Source organism: Zootoca vivipara, chromosome 3 (assembly GCF_963506605.1).
Source record: "Zootoca vivipara chromosome 3, rZooViv1.1, whole genome shotgun sequence".
In the NCBI taxonomy this organism is placed as follows: Eukaryota; Metazoa; Chordata; class Lepidosauria; order Squamata; family Lacertidae; genus Zootoca; species Zootoca vivipara.
In genome coordinates this window covers 35,448,603-35,474,792 of record NC_083278.1, presented here as the reverse complement: position 1 = coordinate 35,474,792, position 26,190 = coordinate 35,448,603, and the positions used below count along the sequence as shown (strand labels likewise).

At 44.4% G+C, this 26,190-nt stretch overlaps 1 protein-coding gene across 18 annotated transcripts in view; it reads right to left on the bottom strand.

Annotated features, from left to right (window-relative positions):
- RIMS1 (regulating synaptic membrane exocytosis 1) overlaps positions 1-25,920 on the bottom strand; it is a 225,102-nt gene extending 199,182 nt beyond the window's left edge. For 11 of the 18 annotated variants that reach the window (XM_035109623.2, XM_060272525.1, XM_060272527.1 and 8 more), the window contains exon 1: positions 25,271-25,918. In XM_035109623.2, the coding sequence (XP_034965514.2) occupies positions 25,271-25,443 (173 nt within the window). In that variant the 5' untranslated portion in view covers positions 25,444-25,918. Of the gene's footprint in view, positions 1-25,270 lie in introns of all 18 variants that reach the window. The other 7 variants (XM_060272523.1, XM_060272532.1, XM_060272534.1 and 4 more) reach the window with 2 other exon arrangements.
- Positions 25,921-26,190: the final 270 nt, after the last annotated feature.

Sequence of the window (26,190 nt, the reverse complement as noted above, 5' to 3'; positions counted from 1 at the left end):
ATCACTGCATTGCATAGTTTCCTTCAGCCAATTTGATTTCCATTCCAGGACTTCACCACAGGCATGTAGCTCTGTACCAACATCATGGTAATTAAACCCACCAGGGACAGCTTGGTGCACTGTCCAATCCATATGTTTTTCAACTAGAAAAGGAGCATGTGCATGACATTGCCCTTCAAAACACATAATCCGCCAAAATAGAAGCATTCCATTGGTGGAGATGGGGGGGGGCAGAGAGAGCTAGAAGCAGAGTTTTATTAGATGCTGCCAATCCAACCATTAGGCTGGATTGTACTGTATATGTATTTCTGTTTTACAGTTTTATACTGATCTTTTGCCTTTATTGTGTTTTACCTTTTTATGTTATATGTACACATTACCTTTAGAGAATTTTAAAATATAAAATGGGCATATAAATATTTTAAATAAATGAAGTAAATTTGCATACCTTTCGACCAAGGTATAAACTATAAGTTTAAGTCGTGCTTTGTGCCACAAAACTTGAACGCGTCTTCCAAACAAGCCACAAAGCAAGAAAATATGAGTAAATGCAGTAACTGATTAATTTCATTCCAAGTCAAAAGCAATAAAACAAGAATAAAATGTAGAACAGTAACAAGATTTGAGACTAAGCACGCAAGTATTTTTGTATTAACCACAGCAAAACCCAACACAAATCTGAATTTTCGAAACGCTGTTTAACCGAATAAACCCTGAATTTCAACCCCCTTTTCCACAACGTTGGAGCACACTTATAAATCCATGCTCAAAACTAAGGAAGGGGTGACAAACCCAATAGAGCACTTGGCTAATTCTAGACTCTGTACTTAACTGGTGGAATGCTCTTTAGATGCTAATGTGAGTTACTTCACTTACTTCAAAATGTGGTATGCCCAACCTGGTGTGTTCTGGACATTCTGCTGGGGGTGGGTGGGCTGAGTCAGTCCTGCTGCAGTTGCCCACCCCCACCCCCACCCCCGAATCTCATTCTGCCGAGCTGCCCCCTGCCCCCGAGCCCCGTCATGATTGCAGCACTGGACCCACTAACATGGTCTTGATATATAATTAAGACGCCATGCATCTTGGCAATGAATTACTTGGGCATATTTTGTGTTCCTCTCTCCAGCCCTTTAAAAAAGGTTTTTAGAAACAGCAGCCGTGGATAAAATCTAAACCACAAGACTTTGGGCCTAGCTTCCCAACACTGCCCTCACTGGCGGTTTCGAAGAAGGGGTGGGAGAGGCGAAGGGATAGTAGCAACAGATTGGCTCTATGGCTGCATCAATGGGAGCATCAGATTAGCTCCATCACTGCATTTGCCTCCTCACAGCCACACTACCTCCTCTTCCTGATAACTGGCAGTGACCCTGGCACTGAGAAGCCAGCAGAGTTGAGACTGCCCTGCTCTGCCCTGCCCCACCAATTGCTACTGGAGAGCATGTGTGGGGTGCTGGAGGCTGCAATCAATTCACTGAGAATAGGAGAGGGGACTCTGTACATGCTTAGGATACTCTCCTTTATTGTTTTCAGATTTTGTTATGTTGAATTCTGAAACTGCTGAGGTTAAGTCCTGCTCCTCTGTTTCTCTCCCTCCCTCTTTAAGGAAACTGCAAGTCAGGTAATCTATTTTAGTGCTGATAAAGCCAGGATGACTCTCTGCTCATGGCTTTATCCCCCCTCCCAAAAAATGCTTTAGGCAGCATGATGTCACAGCTCTAGGACATGTCTTTCAAGAATCAATGTACCTCAGTCTACAAGGATCTTTCTATAGCAACTGAGGCACAACTGGGTGTCCAAACAAGTTGTTATAAAGGAGGCAGATTATTAGAAAGCTCTGATCACTTAACATCTGAAAATATGAAATATTTTACAAAGTCTTGAAGCTGTATAACAAACAATTGTCACTTCTATGGGATATTGAGGTTGTATATCAAACCATCGTCTCTTCTAACTACCCACTTACAAAATTTTATGAATAATGCAAGCTTAATGGAAGCAGACAAAGCATATTGATACGTTCAGTTGAAAAGCTGGCACGGGTCATAAGAGTCTTCACAAAAAAATAAAACAAAGTCAGATGAATTTAGCAAAGGTATAGATGCAATTTGGACAGCATGCCAATGATAACGGCATTATTCACAAGGTATTATAAAAGAATGGCAAGATTATTGTTAGATGGGTAAGAAAGGAACATATAGTGCTGGCCTGAGAAATGATTTTGCCAGAAGAATTCTCATTCTTCCTCTATGAAATACGCTTTAAAAATATGCTTTGGCCTAGCACATCATATAAAGTGAAGTTCAGATTCCCATAATTCCCCTGTAGCTACTGTGTAGTTACATTAGCCAAGTTAATTTCTGGCAACCAGACAGCATCATGCATCATGCTATCAGGACTTCATGTTCCACTCCATAGAGAGGCACCCCTGATCTACTCTACAAGAGATCCAGACAAGACACATGGCCAAAGGAGAGTGAGGCAGCAGACAGAGCCTGTTCCCACATTGTCGAACGCAAACAAGCACTTAGAAACAAGAGGTGCCACATAAACACAGTATGGGACCCTGAACGCTGAACTCCGTGCATTTAAACAAACGCAATACACTCATGATCAAGCAGCTATGAGCAATTTGCTCAGCAACACAGGAAAAACACCAACGCTCCCTGCAGTACAAAAACATCTCCTCCAGGCAAATTTAACAAGTAACCAGTGGCCAGACACTCTGCAGAAGTGGCACCTTGCTGGTGTAAGTAGTCCCTGCTTGGTTGAGACACCGCTGTGCCAGCCTATTGCCACACCCAACATTGCAACAGCCAGTGGTATCACAGCCGTGGAATGGAGAATTAACGTCAAGATGGAAGGCATAAGACCGCACCACTTACTCCCATGACATGTATTACAGAGAAGAAAGGAACAGATTCCGAAGGGGGTAGCTATACTACTATGTCATAGCAAACAACCACAACAACGCGTGATAGCAACAAATGTGTTGTGTTGTGCAATTTGTGACCTACAGGCCATTTTCTCAGATGCTTTTCATAAACTCGGCTCTAGCCCACAATGCAGCATCAGGTGAAATGTGCTCTAGCCTATGAAAGCTCATGCCACAATAAATCTGCTTCTCATTAAGATGCCACAGGCTAGCAGAGTATTCGATACAAAGTGCCACCAGTAGGGAAAGGGCCAAAGGCAATAAACACAAGCACTAGGGTAGTGGGGACCAATTTCATGAAGGTGGAGAGAGAGAGAGAGAGAGAGAGAGAGAGAGAGAGAGAGAGAGAGAGAGAGAGATGTGGGATATGAAACACAAGAGCAGTCCCTAGAGTGGACATAAAACATCCCTAGAGTGGACATAAAAGGGGATGTCTGGACCAGCCAATCGGAACTTCCCGTTTCTCCTAAGCTGGGACAGACTTCCTCTGCATGTGACTAGAAGTGGGCGTGACTTCACCTGTGCAGGTAACAAAAGCATAGCACTGGCCGCCATCTCTCTCTCTGACCACATTCGTCGAGGAAGCAACATCTGCTTAGCCTAATATGCTCTCTTGGCTTCCAGCCAAGGGGCTGTCTCCTTATGGGATAGTTTCCAGGTGATGTTATTTTTCTAAGCTAAGTCTGCCTTCTGGGATCCAATTGTGAACAGAATGTGTGAGTTAACTCTTTTTAAACTTTTATAGAAGACTGTGTCGTGTCTTATCTTTTATGAGGGAATAAGGGGGAAATACCAGGACAGTTGGGTCACGGGTGGCGCTGTGAGTTAAACCACAGAGTCAGAAGGTCGGCGCAACGGGGTGAGCTCCTGTTGCTCAGTCCCAGCTCCTGCCAACCTAGCAGTTTGAAAGCATGTCAAAGTGCAAGTAGATAAATAGGTAGCACTACAGTGGGAAGGTAAACGGTGTTTCTGTGTGCTGCTCTGGTTTGCCAGAAGCGGCTTAGTCATGCTGGCCACATGACCTGGAAGCTGTACGCCGACTCCCTCGGCCAATAACACGAGATGAGCACCGCAACCCCAGAGTCAGTCACGACTGGACCTAATGGTCCCCTTACCTTTACCAGGACAGTTATTATAGAGGCTTTAGCGAGCCTGAGCAAACACATCCGCTGTAAGTTTAAAAAGGGGAATGTAACTCTGCTAAATTGTGGAACCTGTTAACACAAGTTGGAAAGGCTATAATCAAACAATATATCCTCTCCTGCATCCCTTAACATTCCCACAAGAGAGAGAGAGGAGAAATCCATGGCAAAGACCAAAACCAGAAAGGGGCAGCTGTACGAATGAGCAATTCAGACCCCGACTTTTGGCCGAAGCTGCCAATGCAGAAGTGAAAGTTGTGTGGAATAAATGGTACTTAGTGTGGCTATGTGTCCTACTTTGTTTGAAGGGATTGTTTTTATTGTTGATGTTTTTACTGTGAAATTGCTTTGAAGTATTTTATGCGGTGCTATTTTTCTAGAAAAAGAGGTGTCAGAACTCACCATGAACACCTCCCTATTTCTCTTATAATGGCAATGGTGCCGACGTGAGAAGTGCCGGAACTTAGTTCCGGTGAGTTCCGGCTGAAAAAACCAACAACCCGATTTTATGGGAAACAATCCATAGGTGGAATCAGATAAGCAAATCATCAGAACACACTGGCAAGCTACTTTAGGAGACATATGAATCTTGAGGCATTGGATCCACTTCACTCAGATCTCAATGTCTCCATTTAGCAAAACAAGTTTTATAGTAAATGAAATGTATGTGCAATATACGTGCCTGTTTCTAATATAGAGATGGGGCTTCTGTGTTGAAGAGTGGTGTTCTAAGAGTTTGAATCACTGAGCAAAGAAAATATGTGATCTTAAGCACACTTCACTTAGAAACAACTTCCATTTAACTCAATGGGACCTGCTTCCAAACAAGCATGCATATGAAGCTCAGACTGTAAGAGCAATTCCAATAATACTTTCAGTTTCATGGTAAAGGGTAAACCCTTTCAATGTCTGTGGGTTGATACTCTGATTTGTTTGGGGTTGTTTTAATTCAATTAATCAAAACCACACCAAAGTTCAAAAATAATTGCTGAATCTTCCATGTCTATCCCAAGAGAAAATACCATTCTACCACCGCAGCCCAGCGGTGCCCTCTAAGGTCATCATATTTAATAAATACAGCAGCTTCATATTTGCTGGATTGTGGCCCAAAACTAGTTCCCCAGGAAACTGCTAGTCCTGCAAGAGAAAACTCATCTCAATTTTACATTATGAGCCACAGCTTTTCAAAGTCACTTGGATCGTCAGCCTAAACTTAAGTGATCTTTCCCCTGTAATTTCATAGAATTGTAGAAGGCAGCCTCAAGGTCAAGTTAATATATGCAAATAGTTGTTCACAAAATGGTTTTTTCCCCTGCCTTGAATAATTCTACACTTTGTCTTCACACTTTACTCCCACGTTCTAGGTTCTCTCTACTAGAGGGTTGGCAGCAATGTTATTGACAAAGAAAAACATGTTTCAAAAATGAAAAGGGAAAAGCAAAAATTCTGCAGACCCAATGCATCTTAGATAGGAAAACAGCTAGTTCGGTCGACAGTTAGACCAGTGACTTTTCAGACATTCCATACCACAGAGAAGTAGCCTCAATATCAAACCCATAGCAACTTTTCTGTACTGGTCCAAGTCATAATGGGAATTTTTCAGAGTGTGTATTACCAGCCTAAGTACCACACTCTTCCGTGTATAAGACTAGGGCTTTTTTTACGTTAAGGTTATGTTTAAAAATTGGCCTCGTCTTATACACGGGTAGTGCATTGGGGGCACTGGGGATTGGTTTCTGCCACGAGCAGGAGATTGTCTGTGGTGTTAGTGTGGGTGGCTGCGGGAAGGGCTCTATTTGATTGGCCACTGCAGTGGCAATAGGGCAGGTGCTTGGATGTTAGGTGTCTTCTGTGTTGTGTGCGATAGTAGGAAGCGTTGTTCCACCAGGTGAGTGATTTTCGGCAATCCCCCTCCAAAAAAAAGCTCAACAACATTGGCCAATCTCCCCACATTTTCTAAATTTTGAGTCCCCCAAATTAGGGGGGCGTCTTATACACGGGGGCATGTTATACACGGGGAAATATGGTATGTAATGCAGGCAGGGATAGTCCAAGGTGTTTTGCTGGATGAGGTAGAAAAGCAAATGACACCCCCCCCACACACACACACAGTTGCCCTGTAAGTCAAGCAGGGCCGGCCCTACAGCCAGGCTGGGTGGCGCAGGACACCACGTCGCCGGCCCGCCAGGAGGACGCCGTGAGCTGCGCCTGCCCGCTGGCCGGCCGGCCGGTCCACCGGTCTGCCGCGCAGCTGCGCCCACGGCAACCGCGCTGTGCCTGCCCCCCCGCCGCACAGCAGCGCTTGTGGCAGCCGCGCTGCGCGCTGTGCCCGCCCACCACGCTGGGAAATGGGGCGGGGGCGCCGGAGGGATCCGTCGCTCCATGACGCCAGGAGCGCTTAAGACGGCCCTGAAGTCAAGGTGCAGAGTTAACAAAACTGACCACATTCTTTTGGCCCCTACAGAAGAGAATCCTATAAGCACCTCTCCCTGGGAGTAAAAATATTAGTTATTGTCTACATCTCAATTTGATTTGCAGTTTTAAAGTTATACAGTAACTGAGACAGAATATAGCCGGTGTTAAGAACATTTAAACACTACATCAAGACTGCCTTTTTGTGGCAATGCTATTACCTCTCTTTAAGACTTGCAGTTTCTGGTGTTCCTATGCCTGGGCCAGCCCAATAAATTTTGGCACCTGAGGCAAACCACAAAATGGTGCCCTCCTCCATGCCAGGAAAGCAGGAGTGAAAATCTACATCACAACAAGGGAGATAAAAATCTGCATTGGGATCTGCTGTCCTTGTAGATCCAGCCGACGGGGCGACTGCCTCACCTTGCCTCATGTGTGGGCCGGCCCTGTCGTGTGCACTTTCCCAACAAGAATAATGTGGATCTTGAATTATGAAACACACACACAGACACATGCTCCCCAATCTTGCATAACGCATCCAAGCCAAATCGCTCATAAAAACAGACTGAGTGGGATGGCTGGCAATTACCAAAGCTAAGGAAACAGTGTAATTTGTTTTTGGTTCTGATAAAATACCAGTGACACACAGCACCATCTTATACACGTCTGTTCAGAAGTAAGCCCTACTGAGGGCAATGGTACCCAGGTATGTGTGTATAGGATGCATCCCCAATTAAGAGGTGCACAAACCTTTATAAACAAAGATAGAGGACAAGAGGTAATTCTTAGCATGGTGTGAGTAATTTCTGCATTCTATATATGACCTATCACTCCACCAGAGCTCAAAAATCTTTAGAGGGAGATGCAGAGTATGTGGTATCTAGGGATGAAAGGACCTGTCAACTCATGTTCTATCAGTTACCAATTTTTCCAGTATTGAATGGGGTTCTACACATTTCTGTAGTCATTAGCAATTTTTTTAAAGGAAAAAAAATCCTCAGAACAATTATTCAGCATTTTTGTATGAATTTGTTATAATAAACATATTTTGTATGCAGTTTTGACTATACACTGATGCTGGTAATTTATTCTAATATAATGTGTATTTGTTATTTTCATTAATATATAAATTTTAACGTACTCTTTCCACTAATATTGGCATTTTCATGAACACTGTTTGCTTCGGGAATTTCATTGTAAAACTCAGATTAGTGCAAACTTTGAAGGACTGCTGTGTTTCAGGCCTCATTTTGATAGATTTGCACATTTGATAGATTTGGCTTTAAATGCAAACTGAATCAAAATTGTCCCCCATCCTTAGAAGTATTTGGGGTATCACATAAAATATTTTGCTTAAGTTCATATCATAAATTTTCATAACAAGTTTCTCTTTTAACTCATGCATCGCTTTGGAAGCTTTATATTTTATACACATCATAAAGGTATTTGGCTATGTACTGTACAATACACGATTGACATATTGTAAGTCGTAAAAATATAAGTGTTTGTTTCAATCTGTACCTAGACTTTTATAATGTAAACGTACTAGGTTAGAAGCCCCAGGTGCCCTCCAGATGTTGCAGATTCCATTCATGGTGAATAGTGGGGGTGATGGGCATTGTATTCCAGAACCAGGTTGGGGAAGACTGTTCTAGAGCCTTCTCTCTAGCACATGGGACAAAGCTGTACAGGCCAGTTTGCTGTTCATGTTGCTGCTTTTAAAATCAAGTTCCTTTATCACAGAGTAGCAAATAGCACAGGGAAGGCTAACATGGTTCCCCTCCAAATTTTTCAGACTACAATTCCCATCAGACCCAGCCAAGATACCCAATGGCCAGCAATGTTGGCGGTTACAGCCCACAACATTTGCAGAGGACCAAATTTATGACCTCTGGGCTCGAGTTTCAGGTTAGGATTACAGAGGCCAGCATTCAAATCTCTACTTGGCCACTCAGTCACTATCTCACAGCCTAATTTACCTCATAGGGCCGCTGTTAGGACAAAATGGGACACACAATCTGACCTAAGCTCCTTGGAGAAGCAGCAGACTATGAATTTGATTAATGAATAAGAATTATAGGATCACGCTGCTGCGGAAGGAAGTGAGTCAATGGGGCTCCTCCCCATGAAATACTCTTAGGTTCAGGATGCCAGGTAGTAAGTACTGTGATAAAATGCTGGTGGACAGCGCTGTGTCTGCACAATTTCAGCTGAATAGTGCCACCTCTATGGCAGCGCATTTGCCAGAAATACACCAGCTGAGCAGTGGAAATTTGTTTAAAGCCCTGCTGTAAACAGGCTGTCCTCTAACACGGCTTTGAATTATTTTTAGTCATTACAACATGTTCTCAAGGATTTAAATAAAACTTGGGGAGGGGAGAGAGAAATCTGGTTGACATTATGATGGTTTAACAATGCATAAACAGGCTTCAAAATTCAAAGGAAGAGAAAAGAGCTAAAGTTCAGGGGCATTTACCCAACACCTAGTCAGCTTAGTACATTTTTATAACAAAATGCCCCTTCAATCTCAAAGCATTCTTTTGCTTTAGAGCAGTTTTATACTCAGAAGGACTCAACCCAGTCTGAGTATTTATGACGTCACCACCAACAGCTAAAAGACTGGATGTTTCTACTCAATCCAAACATTCCCAGAGCCGCCCACTAGCTGTTTCCCATGGCTGGATCCCATGAGTCTCTGGAAACATGTTGATGATAACCATGAGGCATTTAGACCATGAGGGTATGATCCATACTTGCGTCAGTGGCTAAGGTTTGTTTGGGTGCCCGCATATGTGTGTGCTGGAACAGTGAAGGTGACACTGTTGAGAAGGTCCTCTTCCTAGTTACATCCCCCTCCCACACACACACAAACACTACATTTAAAATGGCAATAAATTTAAGCACAGAGCCTCCAAAGAAGGTATTGAAAGTACGGGTAGTTTCATAGACAATGTGGTGATCCTTAATGACTCTTTATGCTCACAGACAACATGTCTTTGTGGCATTGCTGGGGGATTGTGGTGGTTTCCACACACTCTCTTATACAGAGCCAACAAGCTCTCTCCCTATTCTCTCTCTCTATATATATATAGAGAGAGAACATCTCTAGTTGTAGATGGATGGAGGTGCTTATCTAACCTCTAAGCAGGTGGGTCACAGCTGCTTAGTTGGAGGGCGGGAGGGAGGGAGAAAGCACTGGCAGGATTTCCTCCATAGGTTTGCACTGTGCCCCCTCCCTGCCCCCTCAATTCTCCCCTTCCCCCTCCTGTTAAGTAGCAAGCACTTACCTGCTGGGAGGTCAGGTAAGTGCTTCCTCTCCCCCAAAAAAGGGCATACAATTGTGCCAAAATTCACTGCTTACCTCTCGTTGGCATTAACCACAAAGGAAGGACAGGTACAGAAAGGGGGGAAATAGCAAGTAAGAATAAGAGGCAGGGTTAGGAAGGGGTGGCTGATGCGAAAGGGGGTTCTGTGTTCTTACTATTTGCACAGATCATGAGCAGGACATGGTAGGTTAGTAATTATAGGGAATATGTTTCTTTAAAGGAGTGCTGTATATATCCCAAGCTCTACATTTACCTTGTATAAGCAAAGCACAGAAGACCTTCCGATCAATAAATGTCACACCAAAATCCAATCATTTGAAGAAAGTGCACAGAAGCAGAGCCAAGGCAGACACTCTTGCAAATTGGCAAAGACTATCCAACTGTGGTGGGCCATTTCACACAGCCTGTCAGGAAAAATGTATACGCCTTCCCATTCAAGCACACATTGCAGGGATCTGCAGGCAACCATCAGAAATCCCCAGAGGTGTGAACCCATATATGACTTGTGTGTTTGACAATGCAATCCTAAACATGTCTACTCAGAAGTAACTCCTAGTTGCATTTGCTAAAGAAGAGCAACGACAAAAGGAACAGGCAGATTTATTGTGGGGATCGTACAGGCACTTCCAAACATTTCCTCCTTTTTTTGCATCTTGGAATGTCAGTCAATCAGTTTTATTGCATATAGCCAAATGCCTTTACCATGGACGACAGAGAATGAAAGGACACTTTCATCCAAAATCATACAACCTGTAGCAGTTCGCAACATAAAAAAATTTTTTTACAACATTAAAACTTAAGATTGGAGTGCATTCACATAGCTCTGGGATGAGCTTCTTGGCTGCCAGTACAAATTTGGTTACCTGGTGTGTAATACCGGTATATAAATATTTATCTGCTAGGAGTTCAACTGTCACTTCCTGTGTGGATCGACCCGGAAGCCAATTAAGAACTGGCGATATAAATTTTCCTCTGGGTGTTGTATACAGGGGGCAAATCAGCAGATAGTGTGTGATATCTGTACCCTCGCCTCCAGCTTCTTATCTGCACTGGGCTGAAATCACTGAATACCCACTACACAACAATATCCTCTACCTGATTTCATCCATATATACATTTGTGATCCATATGGGGAATTCCCCAATATCTCCCCTCTAAATATGCTAAGGGAATCTGTTGGAATCTTAGTTCTGCAGAGGCCCTGCATAGTTGTGGGAAGGTCAGAGTCTCAAGGTAACAGGACCTTAAGTGATCCATCTTAATTTGGGGGTACCAAAAAGAGTATTGGGCGGCAATGATGGATACTCTGTCTTGGTTGGCATCCTGATCAAAGATCCAATATCTAAGGTCACGCGGCCTAAGTAGTTCTCCATTTGAAGATTATAAGCCCTAAACTTATATTGGCACTTTTGTGCTCAGCCCCTGTCCTTAGTTGCTCTAACCAACAGAGCTTAGTAAGAGTATGTTCCTCAAAGGCATTTAGCCTGCGCCAGTATCTCAAAAGATCAATTCTGGCTGCTAGCGAAGGGAGGCCAAACTCAGCTCTGAGGTGGGCTGCCGGTGTCCCACAGGGAAGCCCCAAAATCTGCCTCATAAATTTATTTTGCAGGACCTCTATTTCAATTTTAACACCAATTCCCCATACCTCAGCCCCATAGAGCATTTGGGTGGTGATTTTAGAGGAAAATATCTTAATAGCTGATTAACTGCCCGCCCTTTGAATGAAAGAACCTATATAGCTGCCCAGTAGAATGACCAGATATTAGTTTAATTGATTCCAGATGGGGTATCCATGGTGATTTCCCATCGATAAATAATCCTAGATATTTAAAACTGAGCACTTGATCAAGGGTGTGACCTGGACTTGATAGTCCTCTGGCCAAATACAGTGACCTTGGTGCATTTTTAATCTGGATACCAGGAATATTTTCTCCACATTTAGCAAGACTATGAGAAACAGAGCAGAAAGACCTAAAGCATCTCAAAAAGAAGAAGAAAGAAGAAGTGGCCAGAATTCTGCAGATTCCTTTTTATAGGGTGAATGGCTGGGCTTACATCAACTAGGGCCACTTGCATATCCCGTGCAGGCTCCCCCCCCCCAATGTTATGTCAGCAACGGAATCATTATCAAAGTAAACTGAAGCATTCAAAGAGAAAAAGTGGCGCTGAACTCCCATTTTGCTCCTGAGAAAGGGGCAGCACTCATAACATCTCCCCAGCGTTGTTTGGGTTCGAATTATTAGCTGCCCCTTGCTTTTTTCTGAGATTTCTCTTACTCTGAAGGAGTGCTTTCAACTCAGTGCCACGTAGCTCCCTGGTTATTTCTTATTTCATATCATTGTAGTTCCACTGAAATCATTAGAGTATTAATATGACAAAGAGTTGGCCGGACGTAAATCACACTAAAGCTTGAGTTAACTCTTTATTAGCAGAAACACCATCTTCACAGACTTGGCTAATGAGCACAGCAGCTCATTAGGTCTGGCCCCATGAATCAGTTGCCGAGACTGAAAGTCCCCACCTCCCCATGATCTTCTCTGGGGCTTTTCCCAAGCAATCAGAGACTGTGCCTGCATGCAGCCTGTCACTGTTCTGCCTGCTTCAGCCTCTTCTGGTTCTGCGAGTCACAGGGGGGGGGGAGGGAAGCAGCAGGAGGAGACACCTATGACTCTTCACCAGCCTGACTCACCTCTGCATCTTGGCCTCCCTCTTCCCACTGACCTGCTGCAGCTTCTGCCTCTGTTTCTGGACCTCTCTCTGCCATTGACTCGCCCAGCTCACTAAGCCCTGTTACTTCTTCCCAGTCTTCTCCCTCTGACTGATCATTGTTGTCCTACCACCACTTCCTCAGCTCTGAGCCTTTTTCCCTTGGCTGGTCCCCAGCTGGTTCCTCCCACTATTCCTCTGTGTGACACAATATGGCAGAGCTCTCCAGAATCCTCTGTTTTGAACAAGGCCAACCTCAGCTGCCTTATTTCCCACACAAGACAAAGCAATAAAATGTACAAACATGCCATATAAACGAGATGATGACGATGATGATGATTTGAATACCCAATATTCAAAACAGAACCATCAGTGGGTGGGGCATCTGACTACTAAATACGGGTGCTGAAATGCCATGCAGGTTTCAAGTATGAATATTTCTGTAATCAGGGTATTTTTAAAGGAACAAATAAATCTACAATCAAGAATGACCTAATATGCTCTGTTATTTGTGTTGGCATCTCTGCTTGCGAAATAACATCACAGCTTGTGACATTGTGCAAGCACACTTCTAAATATATACCCTCCTAAGTGTGCTGTGCTGTTGCAGCAAGGCTTAGGATCAGAGCATTCAGTTTCATCAAATCTTGCACAAAGGCTTAGTCATTGTAACTGTATGAGGCCAAGGTGTGTCTGGGGTGGGAGAGAACATGCTTTTAAAAAGGGGGGAAATGAGCCCTTAGTGAAACCTCAGTGGTTCACATTCTGCCATTTGACCCTGTCCCTCCCCAACAACAAGCACAGTCAAGAGAGATTGACACTTTCTGGAGTTATGAGCTAACCCTATGCACAAATTTCACACACACAGACACAAACGCTGGGTCACATCTCTTATTTACCAAGATGCGCATTTTGCACAATGCAGCCCCCTAGGAACAAAAGAGTGATAGCCGGGAGGAAACATATACTGCGGAAATACTCGTGCAAAAGACATACAGAGCTCCTGTCTTTCCTCATTACCTCATACAACTTTAATTCCTAAAATAAATTGTGCAGGGGTTAAGTGATGACCTTAAATTTGTCAAATATGCTACTACTTCTTTTTACTAGAGCTCCAGGATTTACCAACCAGAGCCAGGTAGGTGCAAAATACACAGAATTAAAGAAGTCTGAGCACAGTAATTATCCATAAAACTCTACTTCTGGTTACAGGGCTGGCCCAAGACATTTTGCTACCTTAGGCTGCCCCAACACATATTCTAACACATGCGATGGGACAATATCTTCTCATTGAAGGCTGACTAAAATAAATTTTGTCTCAAACATATATGCACTACTATTTTTCAATAGGATGTATATGTACTGTACTGTTTTTCAAACATATGTAGGTGGTTGTTATGATTGATAAAAAGCAAAGCCATTTAAAACCATTACTAAGTTCATAAGAGTTTGTTGTTGGTATGCATTTTCTCAATTAATGGGGCCTAAAATTACAACAATAAGTGTGTGTGTGTGTGTGTGTGTGTGTGTGTGTCCATGAAATTCTTTGGTGTGAAAAAGGGGGTCCTTGTCAGAGTTGGGAACCACTGTGGTAATATATATTGTAGCCAATGCCTTGTATAGAATGTATTTAGTTCCACTGTTTCATGGCACTTTGGGGAACTGTAGGCCTCTGAAGTTGTCATCAGAATTGAAATAGTTGACACAGAGGTCTTCAGCTTCTGGTTTACTGCAGGTAGCGTCTTCAGCTCATTGCGCTCACTGACCGAAAGCGGGCTGTCTCGGAGGAGACAAAAATAGGAGTTTCCAAAAGACCCGTTCATCTGCAAAGTCCTTGTGTGATGCATAGCACAGGGCTCCTGGAGATTCAAGTCATTGTGTCATACCTGTGTGTTGTTTGTATTGTCCTACAGCTTTTTTTAAAAAAAATAGACAAAACAACAACAACCCTACAGCCATCATGGTCCATTCAGATAGATTGGGTTTTTGGCTGCTCAGATCCTGACTGCTATAAACCTTTAAATTGCAGGGTGAGGCTGGTCCTGCAAACATTCAGCAGGAAACTTTCTGGCCCCTCACTCAAAGACTGGAAAGAGACCATGATGCAAAGGCAGAGAACACACTTTAAAGTCCAAATCATCTTATATGTTCAATGTCTAACATTTCCCATGAAAAAGAACTCGTAGCAGGGCTGGGAAAGACCACCACCTGGGATTGGGAAATCCAAACCCTGTCAAAGGAGAAAATACGAGGCTCCAGCCTTCTTCAGTCACAAGCGTCCCACTCTGAAACTTGATTCTCTTCCCTTGGTTTCCACTGCTGAAAAGGCAAGCTGCTTGTCAGCTTAGACATTCTTTTTTTAAAAAAAAATGCAGTTTGCTTCACTTTAAGCCATTTTCTCTTGTCCTTTTCATGATGCCTGCCTGCAAGTGCAAACACTACTGGTGCTGATCCAATAGACACTGGGTATTTTGACTTTCAAAAAGCTGTTGACAAAGTCTCTCAGCAAAGACTCCTGAGTGAGCTTAGCAGTTATGGAAGAAGAGGTGAGGTCCTGCCATCAATTAGTAACTGGTTGGGAAATCAGTGTGCAGTGACTGCGAAAAGGGTGAATTCCATGCTAGGAATCATCAGGGACTGAAAATAAATCAGCAGGGATTGAAAATAAATTTGTCAGTTTCATAATGCCATATAAATCTATGGCACGGCCGCACTTGGGAAAAAACTATACAGTTCTGATTGCCTCACCTCAAAAAGGATATTGCAGAGTTTGGAAAAGGTTTAGAAAAGGGCAACCCAAATGACAAGGGTTTGCAGCAACTCCTCTATGAGGAAAGGTTACAAAATTTGAGGATGTTTAGTTCAGAAAACAAAGCATGTAAGAGGCGACATGATGGAGTGCCATGAACTGGCAGGACTATGGGGAGGAGGAAGATGATCCCAGCGAGGAGTGAAGCTGGGATTGGGACACACCAGGGCAAACTGGGGTTGAGGGAGGAAGTACTCACAGGGTGATGGAGAACAGCAAGGGATAGAGGTCAGTGCACAGGAACCAGAGTAGCAGGACCAATCACCAGAACAACCCCTGTTCCCACGAACACAGTGGGCCCTGGGGCCTAGGGAACAGCAGGAGGGACTCTCTAGGAGGCTGGTGCAGGCAAGGGCTCACTAGCTCTGGGAGGAGGTCTATGAGTCCTCAGCTAGAGTAGGTTCAGAACAGGTGAAGGTCTCATGCCTCATCAAGCCCAGATGCAGCAATCAGCATGCAAAGTGTAAAAGGAAAGCAGAGCTGAGGTGCTGGGTCTGCTCAGTCCCTCGGAGGCTCTGCTGAGTGGTTGTAGCTCCTAAGCTGTGGTGCTCCTACCCCACAGAAGTGCATCAGGCACCATCATTATACAGCTTCCCAATAATGCTGAAGATGTGCCTTTTTACAATGGCATTTGACACTTGAGTATATTTTTTAGGACCCACCTTATTCTGTGATTTTAAGGGTTATTTGTTTTGTAAACTATTTTTATTATTGTGTTTTAATATTGTAACCCTTCCCCTGGGACCTTAGGCTAAAGGGCAGGCAATAAAACAAACAAACAAAATCACAGCTTTAAGAGTAAAGGGGGATATACACTGGTTGAAACTCTCTCCTACAGCATTATCTCACTCGTGTCTTTATCTATCTATAAAGTTACTCAACATCTTTCTAGGTCCTGAATTACTGAAAGTGATTATATGCATCATACACAGAATGCCACGACATACATTACATATTGATCAATCCACACGGAAATGATCCATTGCAGTAAATTGCCACCACAAAGATTAATGTATAATAAAATAATGTTATCTGTTATCCATAGGGAGATTATGGTGATTCCATTTCTTACCCATCCTTCACCATAAAGTACCAGGGCAGGTTACAGCAATTTAAAAAACACAATATTAAAATGAGTTTATGCAGTGGCAGATTACATTTACTGAAGTAGACTGTAAGATTAGGCTTACTAGTGATATACTCCTCCAAGTACGCATTAGGGATAATATAAAGGGAAAAGCATAAGACATGTTGGCTGAAATCATAGATTAGAAAAAGCTAACATCTGTGTTTCACCCCTTGCATTTGGCTTCTATATCATGTGTGTGCATGCATGCTTTTCATTTCCATTTATTTAACATTTACAGCCCACTTAATATTTTAAATTCTCTAGCAGTATATAATATAAACAACTTTTCATATAGTTATAATCCTAATCTGTATTTACCTTGGCAAATAATTTCAAAAGATTGAGGGGTATCTTCAAAACATAATACATCAACCATTTTTGCCCTTATCCCTTGTATGCAGAAGGATTGCTTCGTCTACAGTCACTAAGAATTAACATCACAAGTTATAAAAGTGCCTTAGAGTCACCATCCCCAAATGTAATGGATGGGGTTTTCCAGAGCACTTAGCATTGACCTAACTTTGCTGCCAGTGCAGCCTTTGGTAAAAACGCCAACTGACTTCACTTGGAAGGAACTGAAGGAAGCACTGAGCGCTACTGAAAACAGCCGCATTTCCAGATTTTCCTGGTGTAGGCTTTGTACTTAACAGCAGATAATAAATATACCCACTGCCTCTGAATATCTTTAAGCCATACTGTTAAGTCAGATATCTGGGTGGAGATCTGCAGCATCATTTGAGATCCCCTTGCTAAGATGACAACCAGCACCAAAGGAAAATGCAGCTTTTACGTTTTTTGATGCTATGGCTCAAGAAGACACCACAATACAAGGATGGGGCTGCTTGCTTTGCTACACCAGCAATAGTTGTCATCTCAAATTCCTTCCTTCCTTCCTGCTTCTGAGTTGAGACAATGGCCAGAGCACCAAGTTCTTTGAAAGAACTCATTTGAAAGAGGGAGTTGGAAGAGTGATGCTTTTACCCACTTTCCCTTTTGGCTCTTAGATTATTTTCAGGGCTTGGATTAATATCTGAATTCTACCCAGATCTCTTGGGGAATTAATGTTTGTGCAAGAACTCTCTCTTCCTTTCTGTCTCTTGAGGGGAGCGGGTGGTATCTGCCCACAGCACTCAAAAATCCAAATGTGCTCATTGGCTGAAAAAACACTGGAAATCCTTGTAGATACACACACGCACGCACACACACACACACGCACACACACACACACACACACACCTTTTCTATTTTTCCCCTGAGGTTTTGGTTTCTCTTGGAGGGAAGAGGACCAACATGCAATATAGAATAACTAGATCAGCTTTCTCCTGGTGGCCTCCAGGCATTTTGGACAACCACTCCCATCATCCCTGACCACTGGAAGCCAAAGTCAAAGACCTCTGGAGGTCCACAGGTAGGGGAAGGTTTGAATATATGGTCAATGTACAAAGCACATTTTCACCCACAGATACATCAGAAAGACAAGTTTCGAATCTTCTCCCAGGTCTGTGCACTTTAAAGCAAGTACTTGTTGGCAATTATGTACCTCCCTTAACTCTTGATGAACTATGACTGCTTAGAATATTTTAAATATATATTTTATTCCAAAGCTCTATCATAAATAACCTTAATGCGGTTTAACCATATAAAACTTATTAAAATACAGTACTGTATTTTACTGTACAGCAAAGTAAAACTAGTACTAAAATTCATGCAAAGCTAACAGAAGGAAGCTTACTATAAATATTAGACATAATGTTAGAATAGAGGTGGTCTAACATTAAGTCAGGTGCGGAGGAACACTGCCTTTATAAGAGTACCTTCTCTCACTACAGCACATGGGCATTTTGGTTTGCTGGCCCAACGAACTGGATTTAGTGGACATTTAGACTTTTCCTGTTATGGCTGTGGAGCCTAAAGATTACAATCAGCCAAAGGGCCGGTAGGCAACACCACTAAAAGCACATGTGTATACATGCTTGCTTGCACTACCACCCTACTGTCATCAAAAAAGAGTGAGACAAATGGCAGGTGCATGTCTGCTGGATTTGGTTGCTAGAGAAGTCTTACTGCATAGCTTGACCATTCCACAGAACATAATAGACACACCTTGTTTTGAAAGCTAGCTTACTGCTCTGCCCAGCTGGTATTCTGTGGCTAGATTGTTGATGGGGACAGACTATTGCCAGCGTAGAACTGTAGTGCTCAAAAGCTTGTAGTTTACAAGGCCCTTAACAACTTGGATCCACAGCACCTTAAGGACCACCAGATTCCGTATGTTCCTAGCCAATCATTAAGGACTTTGTGGGAGTCACTGTTAGTCCCCCATGGCTCAGGTGCACAGCCAATATCTATCTTGGCTGTGATTCCCAGAAAACCTGCTCCATACCTTGCAGGCCTTTCCCCCCTGGTCTGGGAGGTTGAGACCCTGACTGACTCCAGCTACAAAAGCTGAGGCTGCTGAACAGACTCTTGGGCTGGGGTGTTGTTTTGGGTGGTGGTGGTGGGGTTGTTGTGTTGATGATGTTGGCTTTTTGTACCTTTATTTTAGATCTTGTTGTGATTTATGTGGAAACTGTTCAGTTTGGTTGTGTATTTTTTTAAAAAATATTTTATTTATGGTTTACAACTGCTTTGGTTATGTTGTAGTTACGGTAAGTATCTTTTTCATGTTGTAAGCCACCTTGAGCATGGTTTGAATTGTGGAAAGGCAGCATACAAATAAAATTATGTATATATTATGTATACATGCATCCATCAGGAGTCAAGCCAATGTTGTGGAACTTTCTTGCAGCTGAGACCAGATAGGCCCCCAAAAAACAATCAAGCAGTGTATAAGTTTCATGAAATAAATAAATATTGAACTTCCAGTGCCTACTGGAGACTTCTTTTTTAAAATAAATAAATAAATGTATCTCTATTGTATTTATTGAGTTCACTGCTTTAAGACAGTTGTAATTGAGTGGTACATAAATTGTTAAATTAAATTAATAATAATTAATGCACATTGATGCATATTAATTAATATGTAATAAGTTGCTACCCTGTTCGGATTTTTCTCTGCAAACAATAAGCCAGCACAGCTCTCTACACTTTTCAGTTTATTTCATTTGTTTCTCCTACTGCATTTCTATCCTTATTTGCTGCACACAAACTGCTGCCTCCTCCTAAGGTGCCATTTTAATTGGGGGGCCAGCGCATTTTGAAGTTCATTTTACCCAGGTACAAAATACTATAATGTCCACCCACCCCCACCCCAGGTGCTTTTATTTCTGTTGGCACTGATGCACTAGATGTGGTTTCATAGGTGTCTCTGGTAACAACTTGATACAGTATTCTCTATGACTAGCAGCACAACCTTAACCATGTCTGTGCAGAAGTTAAGACCTACTGAATTCAATGGGGGCTTCCTCCTAGATAAAAGGAATTAGCATTGCAGCCTAAATTACTGATGAGTGACACAACACTCCCATGCCTGTGCTATTTCAGTTTTGCTTAGTTTAGTTTAGTTATTTAGGAGCAGTATAGCCACCTGCACAGAAATAAATATCTAGACAATTGTTAAGGGAGACAAAAGCGTAGCCACTCCTTCTCTATTAAGGTCAGGCAGGCAGGATATTGCATTATGCCACTGACACAGTTACTTGCAGGAGAATCACACCATCACTAAAATATATGGTTTGGGTGACTCTGTGGAAAGCCCACGTAGGATATATGGCCGGAGAGCATCACAAAGGCCAGGGAAACTTCCTAAATCAGCATGAGTAAACCAGACCAACGCTTCCAATATAGCTAGCTATGAGGACAAATGTGGCATTATGCAGGATTAAATTAAACACATTTTTATTTTTGTAATCCAGAACAGCAGCAGCAACTGAAAGCAGCTTTGGACATTCTAAGAGGTGCCAACAAGTGAATGCAAGAGTGCATTGTTACTGGCTTTTGACTCACTGGAAGACTGGCTTGCAGCACCATCTAACTTGTCTCCTCTCAAAACTTTCACTAAGAAACTCAAAAGTTTCACTAAGTTCAATGGGACTTACTCCCCAAAAACTGGGCATAGGGTTGCAACCTCAATCAATGGCTTTTCATCTTTAGCCTGGCAACCTGTTTTAGTTTTGTTATCACAAATTCGTGTGAAATCTTTCAAGTTTCCCAGAGCTCTGCATCAGAATAGATTGCATGCAAACCAGGAGGGGCGGGTACAGGAGAAGAGAAAGAGGAAAACTGGTTGGTGATAGCACCATGAGTACATCTGGTAAGAGTCTTAAAGCACAATGCAGGAAGCAGTAGCATACATTCATATTATTATTATTATTATTATTATTAGAATTTATATAATCTATGCCCGCACGTTTCAGTGCTCTGCAAAAAAGACCCATTTGAATGTCTGCTACCTCCTCCCACATTTTGCCTTCAGATCAAAACTAGGGGGGAGCATGCCAGCCACGCCCCCCAGCCACCCAATTGGCTGGCTGGCGATGATGTGGCCGGGATCCCCCAGGAGGCGTGGTCAATGTCCACGCCCCCCAGAGGGGAGGGGGCTGTTTCCAGCCGTTGCCGAGGCGGCACACGGAGCCACCTGCGCTTGCGCTTCTGCCTCGCCCGCTCCTTTACCGGCAGCGGTGACTAAAACGAGACAGCAGCAGCGAAGCTGCTGGACCTGGACCTGGACCAACTTTAGCTCACACTCCTTCAAGTCACAGCAAGCACAGCACAGAAAGTGCTGCCCCACAATGCTCCACGGCACCTCATTTGCATACATGCAACCTAGCCCAGGTCCCCCTCGGCGGAGGCAGCTTCGCTGCCGCTGCTGCCGTTTCGCTTCAGCCGAGCAGGCCGAGACGGAGCACAGCTGGCAGCGTCCCTGCCAGTTTCGTATGGGTCAAGACAGCTACGTTTACTGTTTTACTTGCTTCTTGACTAAGCATTGTCCTCAGTGACAAAAAGCAGCATTAGAAACTCAGATATATAATCTAATCGCCAAATGGCACCATGAACTGTTTCTCCCCACCCCAATGAGATGAGTTATCATCATCATCATCATTTCTATATTGCTTTATATTTTAAAGAACAAATCTCAAAGCAGTTTACAACACATAAAATTGTCAAATAAATCCAGAATAAAACAAATTCAAGCTTCAAGGAAAATATTTCAGATCCTTCTCTAAGTGACATTTTGCTTTCCCCAGTCGCCAGCCTGGCATCCAGAGACCTTCACATGGTCGCAATTGGACCCACAGCAGTCGCAAAACACACCTGGCACCTAGCTAATTTCCAACACTGCCAAGAAGAATACAATAGTCATTTCCCCAAGCATCTTACCCACAAAAACAGGGACTGCCCATGAAAGTTCAAGTAAAACATTCTTTCCCCAAAAATTATTGTTCTCTAAGGACAATAATTCTTATTCCTTGAAGGACCGCAGGCAATGCTTCCTACAATATAACATAATGTAATGTAGTACTTCTCCAACAAGAACTTTGTGGCCCTCCAGATATTGTTGAACTATGGCTCCCATCATCTCCCTGGCTGGTTGAGGCTGGAGGGAGTTGGAATCCAACAGCATCCACAGGGTGCCAGGTTCCTCATCCCTACCATAACATCACTTTTGGGGCAGGCCATGCCACACAAAAACCACCTTGCAGGTGGAATTTTATCGACCTGAAGCTAAAGGAACAAGGCTAGTACTGTAAGAAGCTGTCATCCTTATTTGCATACTATTCTAAGTTCTCCCTCTTTCCTACTGCACAAAGTACAGTAGGATGATGTGCCAAGCTTCTCCTGAATTGCTCTTGATTCCAGAAGGGAAACGCCCAACCGAAAGCCCACTTTCTCCTACCTGATGCAGCAGCACCTTTATTATTACTCAGATGCCTTTGAACAAAATTTGTGGCTGCACAAGCCTAACGGAAATAAGTTCTAGTTACAAGTAGGTAGCCGTGTTGGTCTGAGTCGAAACAAAATAAAAAAAAATCCTTCAGTAGCACCTTAAAGACCAACTAAGTTTTTATTTTGGTATGAGCTTTCGTGTGCATGCACACTTCATCAGATACACTGATGAAATAAGTTCCTTTTGGTACCACAGCCCTTTTGAACACGTAAACTCATCTAGCTTTAAAGTACAATCCTCAAAGAGGCGTGTTCTGCTGTGAACGTTAACTTTCCAGAGGCGTCCTCAAATTCCTTCAATGAAAGCTTGGAAGGCTCCCACTACAACCTCCTGGAATAGATTTTAAATACTGAGGGCCAAAATGGCAGAGCAGAGAGCAACTGTGGCCAAAAAAAAATACTTTTCTTTTCTTTCTTTTTGCAAGCAGGCCACAAGTCAAGTCTGGAGCTTGGGAGAGCACTTCTCCAGTGCCTGAGAAGCTCTTCCATGATGCCTCAGTGAGGATATACCGGTATCTTTAGTATACCTGGCCAGAAAGCAGTGCAGCAGGAGAGAAGCAAGCAAGAGGGCAGTTCTGTCTCTCTGCTCTAGGCAGGCTCACACCTGCTTTGGCCCAGGTGTGCTACCAAAACCCACCGGCTATGCTGCTTGCGGCAGGTGTGGCACAGGTTGCCTGCCCCAGTGCTCCCACCAGCAGCATGGTGCAGAATTTCATTTAAATGGCCTTGGGCCTCACACCCTCTGCCAGCCTCACGTACATTGCAAGGTTGTCATGAGACTCACAAATAACACCTTTTTTTGTCAATGCAGAATACAAAACTAGCAGCGTTCCTTTAGAAATCTATTCAATACAATGCCGCCTTAAGCATGCCACAAGGAAGCAAAGTCACTGTTGAGGGCTGGGCTGTTGATGTAGGGTGCTGTGTTAAAGGGTGCAGCAGAAAGTTTAAATAGTTATAGGTGAATAGTAAGCGGGGGTTAAGGGAATGGACCAAACGCCTGTAACATTTCAGCTCTCCCGTTACCTTTCCATCTCTTTATTTATAAAGACATACTTTCGTTGTTACATTGACATGCACTCTGATACTCTTATTCCTCTCCTCTCCCAAGATTACCAAAAGAAACATCAACCACACCCCAAGGGTTCCAAACAGCTGCCTTCCGTTCTCACGGCACCATAATCCTTAAACAGCAGCAAAGTCGAGCCATTTCGTTCCCAAGTACTGGCTCTTAGTGCCACCACTATTGCAGAAATTCAAACCCCAGTGCAGATCAGAGGAGGAAGAGGCAACGCCACAATGAGAGACTGACGCTGTCGCCCCCCCCCCCGTCCTCCCGCTCCATCACTCGCAGTAGACAGCATAGAAGTTGAGAGCCTGCAGGGATTCCATATTTCCCATCTATTATAGATGGCACTGCTAGCAGGGGGGGGGGGGGGAGAGGAACAAACACCAGGACTTGCACCTCAGAAGTCATTGTTTGGGATTCAACCCAAAGAAAAGAGCTTCCCCATATGCTTACACACCTTTCGTGAAAGCCACTAAACCTGATCTTCCAAATAAACACATGGAAGCAGAAAATCCACTGGGAGGAAAGGGGATGTTTTGAAGACCAATAGGGGGGGGGGCTTAAATATGAGCTAGAAGGGTTGTGTTCTGCAATCTAGACTGCCCTTTCCATCCCCAAAGCAAGCAGGCCTCAAGTATAAAGAAAAAGCCTGATCCCCCTTTACAGGCCCAACTACAAATCTATTTTTATATAGGAGGTATCAGTTTGGAGGTAACATTAGACTCGAACACACTTATTTGCAGGAAGAATAGAAAATATAGTCATGTAAGGCACCAGATGGGGGTAAAAAACGAGGCTGAGGAAAGGAGAAGGGATGGACTGGAGAACACCCAAATATGGCATCTACCAACACTCTGATTTACACACAAGCACACACAGACACACACCCTTTTGCAGCTTGCAATCTAGAGCCTGTCAATTGCCCAGTTCCACCAACAGGCATATATGCACAACCGTTTTTTTGTGAGGTAGCGAGACATGAAATTCTTTGCATTTATCACATAAAAATGCCTCTTTGTATCTTGAATGCATACTTGGCCATCTCTCTCTTCCTCCCTGTTTCGGCATAACACACCCCAGTGAAAAATGTTGTTGCTGCCATTGTTTTAAAGGGAGGGAGGCAGGAGGGAAGAGAAAGACCCACCCCAAAAGGAGAATTCCTGCAGGTGGTTGATGTTAACAACAAGGCACACACATACACACACCACAAGTCCCACGGCAGCTGGGCTGGGCTCAGTTTCAACCAGGTGGGGGCAGCACGGACTTTTAAAGACTGCCTAGGGAAACCCCACCCCATCGGACCCTCCCAAAATAGGCAGAGTTGTTGTTATTATTATTATTATTATTATTATTATTATTATTATTATTATTCGCAGAGGAATTCCTCTGAAAGGGTGAATGAGAATGCCTGTCGTCCAGCCTATCTTTCAGAAGCACATACACATGGCTTGGCCCCCCATTCATTCACAGACCTCGCCTTCCTTTGCCTTCCGGTTTACGCATCGTCTACCCCCCCCCCCCACGCCAGTTATTTAGGAGAGGCCATGGAAGACGGTGCAGGAAGAGTTTCCAAGGGAAAAGCATAGGAAGTTCTATGAGGAGTGAGGGAAAGGTACCCTGAGTGTGACCCACAAGCAAGCATGAAAGCACCCCTCTCCCTCCCTCCCTCCCTCCTTGCGCCATTCATAAAAAAGTCTGCCTCTGCTTCAGTGCCTCTCCTTCCTCGCCCTGTCGAGAGCACCAGCTCCCCCACCTTCCTTCCCTCCCTCCCTCCCTCCCGCGGCGAAGGAGGGAGTGCATGAATGGAGTGCGCGAGGGAGGGAGTGGATGACTGCCTGCCAGCCCGGCCTCTGGCTTACTTGAGCATGGCCTCTTCCTTCTCTTCCTCTTCCTTCTGCCGGTCCATCACAGCCATAATAATGTTCCTCTCCTCTTCCGTCAGGTGGCTCAGGTCAGGCAGCTCCTGCATGGGAGGAGGCACGGTGGGTGGGCGAGGGCCGCGGGGCCCCAGCGAAGCCGGAGAAGAAGCCATGTCCCCCCTCGCCTCGCCAGCACCTTGACACCTTTGGGCAGCGGCAGCCCGAGCACGCCTCGCCTCCTCCTCCTCCTCCTCCTCCGCCGCCTCTTCTTCCTCTTCTTCCTCCTCCTCCTCCTTTTACACGGGAGTCCTCTGATCATCAGCAGCAGCCAGCAGCTCTCGGGAAGCGGCGGCAGGAGAAGCAGCAGCAGCAGCAGCCACGGCAGGAGAGCGAGAGGAGGAGAAGGAGGAGACCCAGCCTTTCATGGTCGCTCGCATCCACCCCAACCCGGGCTGGCTAGTCACGGAGGGAGCTGTCTTTGTTTTGGTCCCTTCCTAGGAAGCGCTGGGGAAGGTGCTCCGCAGCCCCGGGCAGCCCATCCTCTCCGGCGGCGAGGAGCAGGCAGGCAGGCAGGACCGTGCAGCCAGCCAGCCAGCTCAGGATTACAGCTCCCAGGCTCTGTGCACTGTCAGGGCTGGAGGGGAAGGGCGGATGCTGCTGCTGCTGCTCTGCTAAAATGCTCCACTGCTGCTGCTGCTGCTGCTGCTGCTAGCACGGGAGCGGAGTGGGAGGGAGGGGAGTTCGGTGTCAGTTAGGCGGAGTCCAAACTGCTCCACTCCTGGGGGATGCTGAGGGCTGTCTCTTACAGACAATACGGGCAGCGTTTCGTTCCAGGGCGTGCACCCCCCCCCCTTCCAGGGCACCTTTCTTGCAACCGAGGCGGTGGAGCACTGGACTTAGATCTAAAGGAGCAAAGGTGG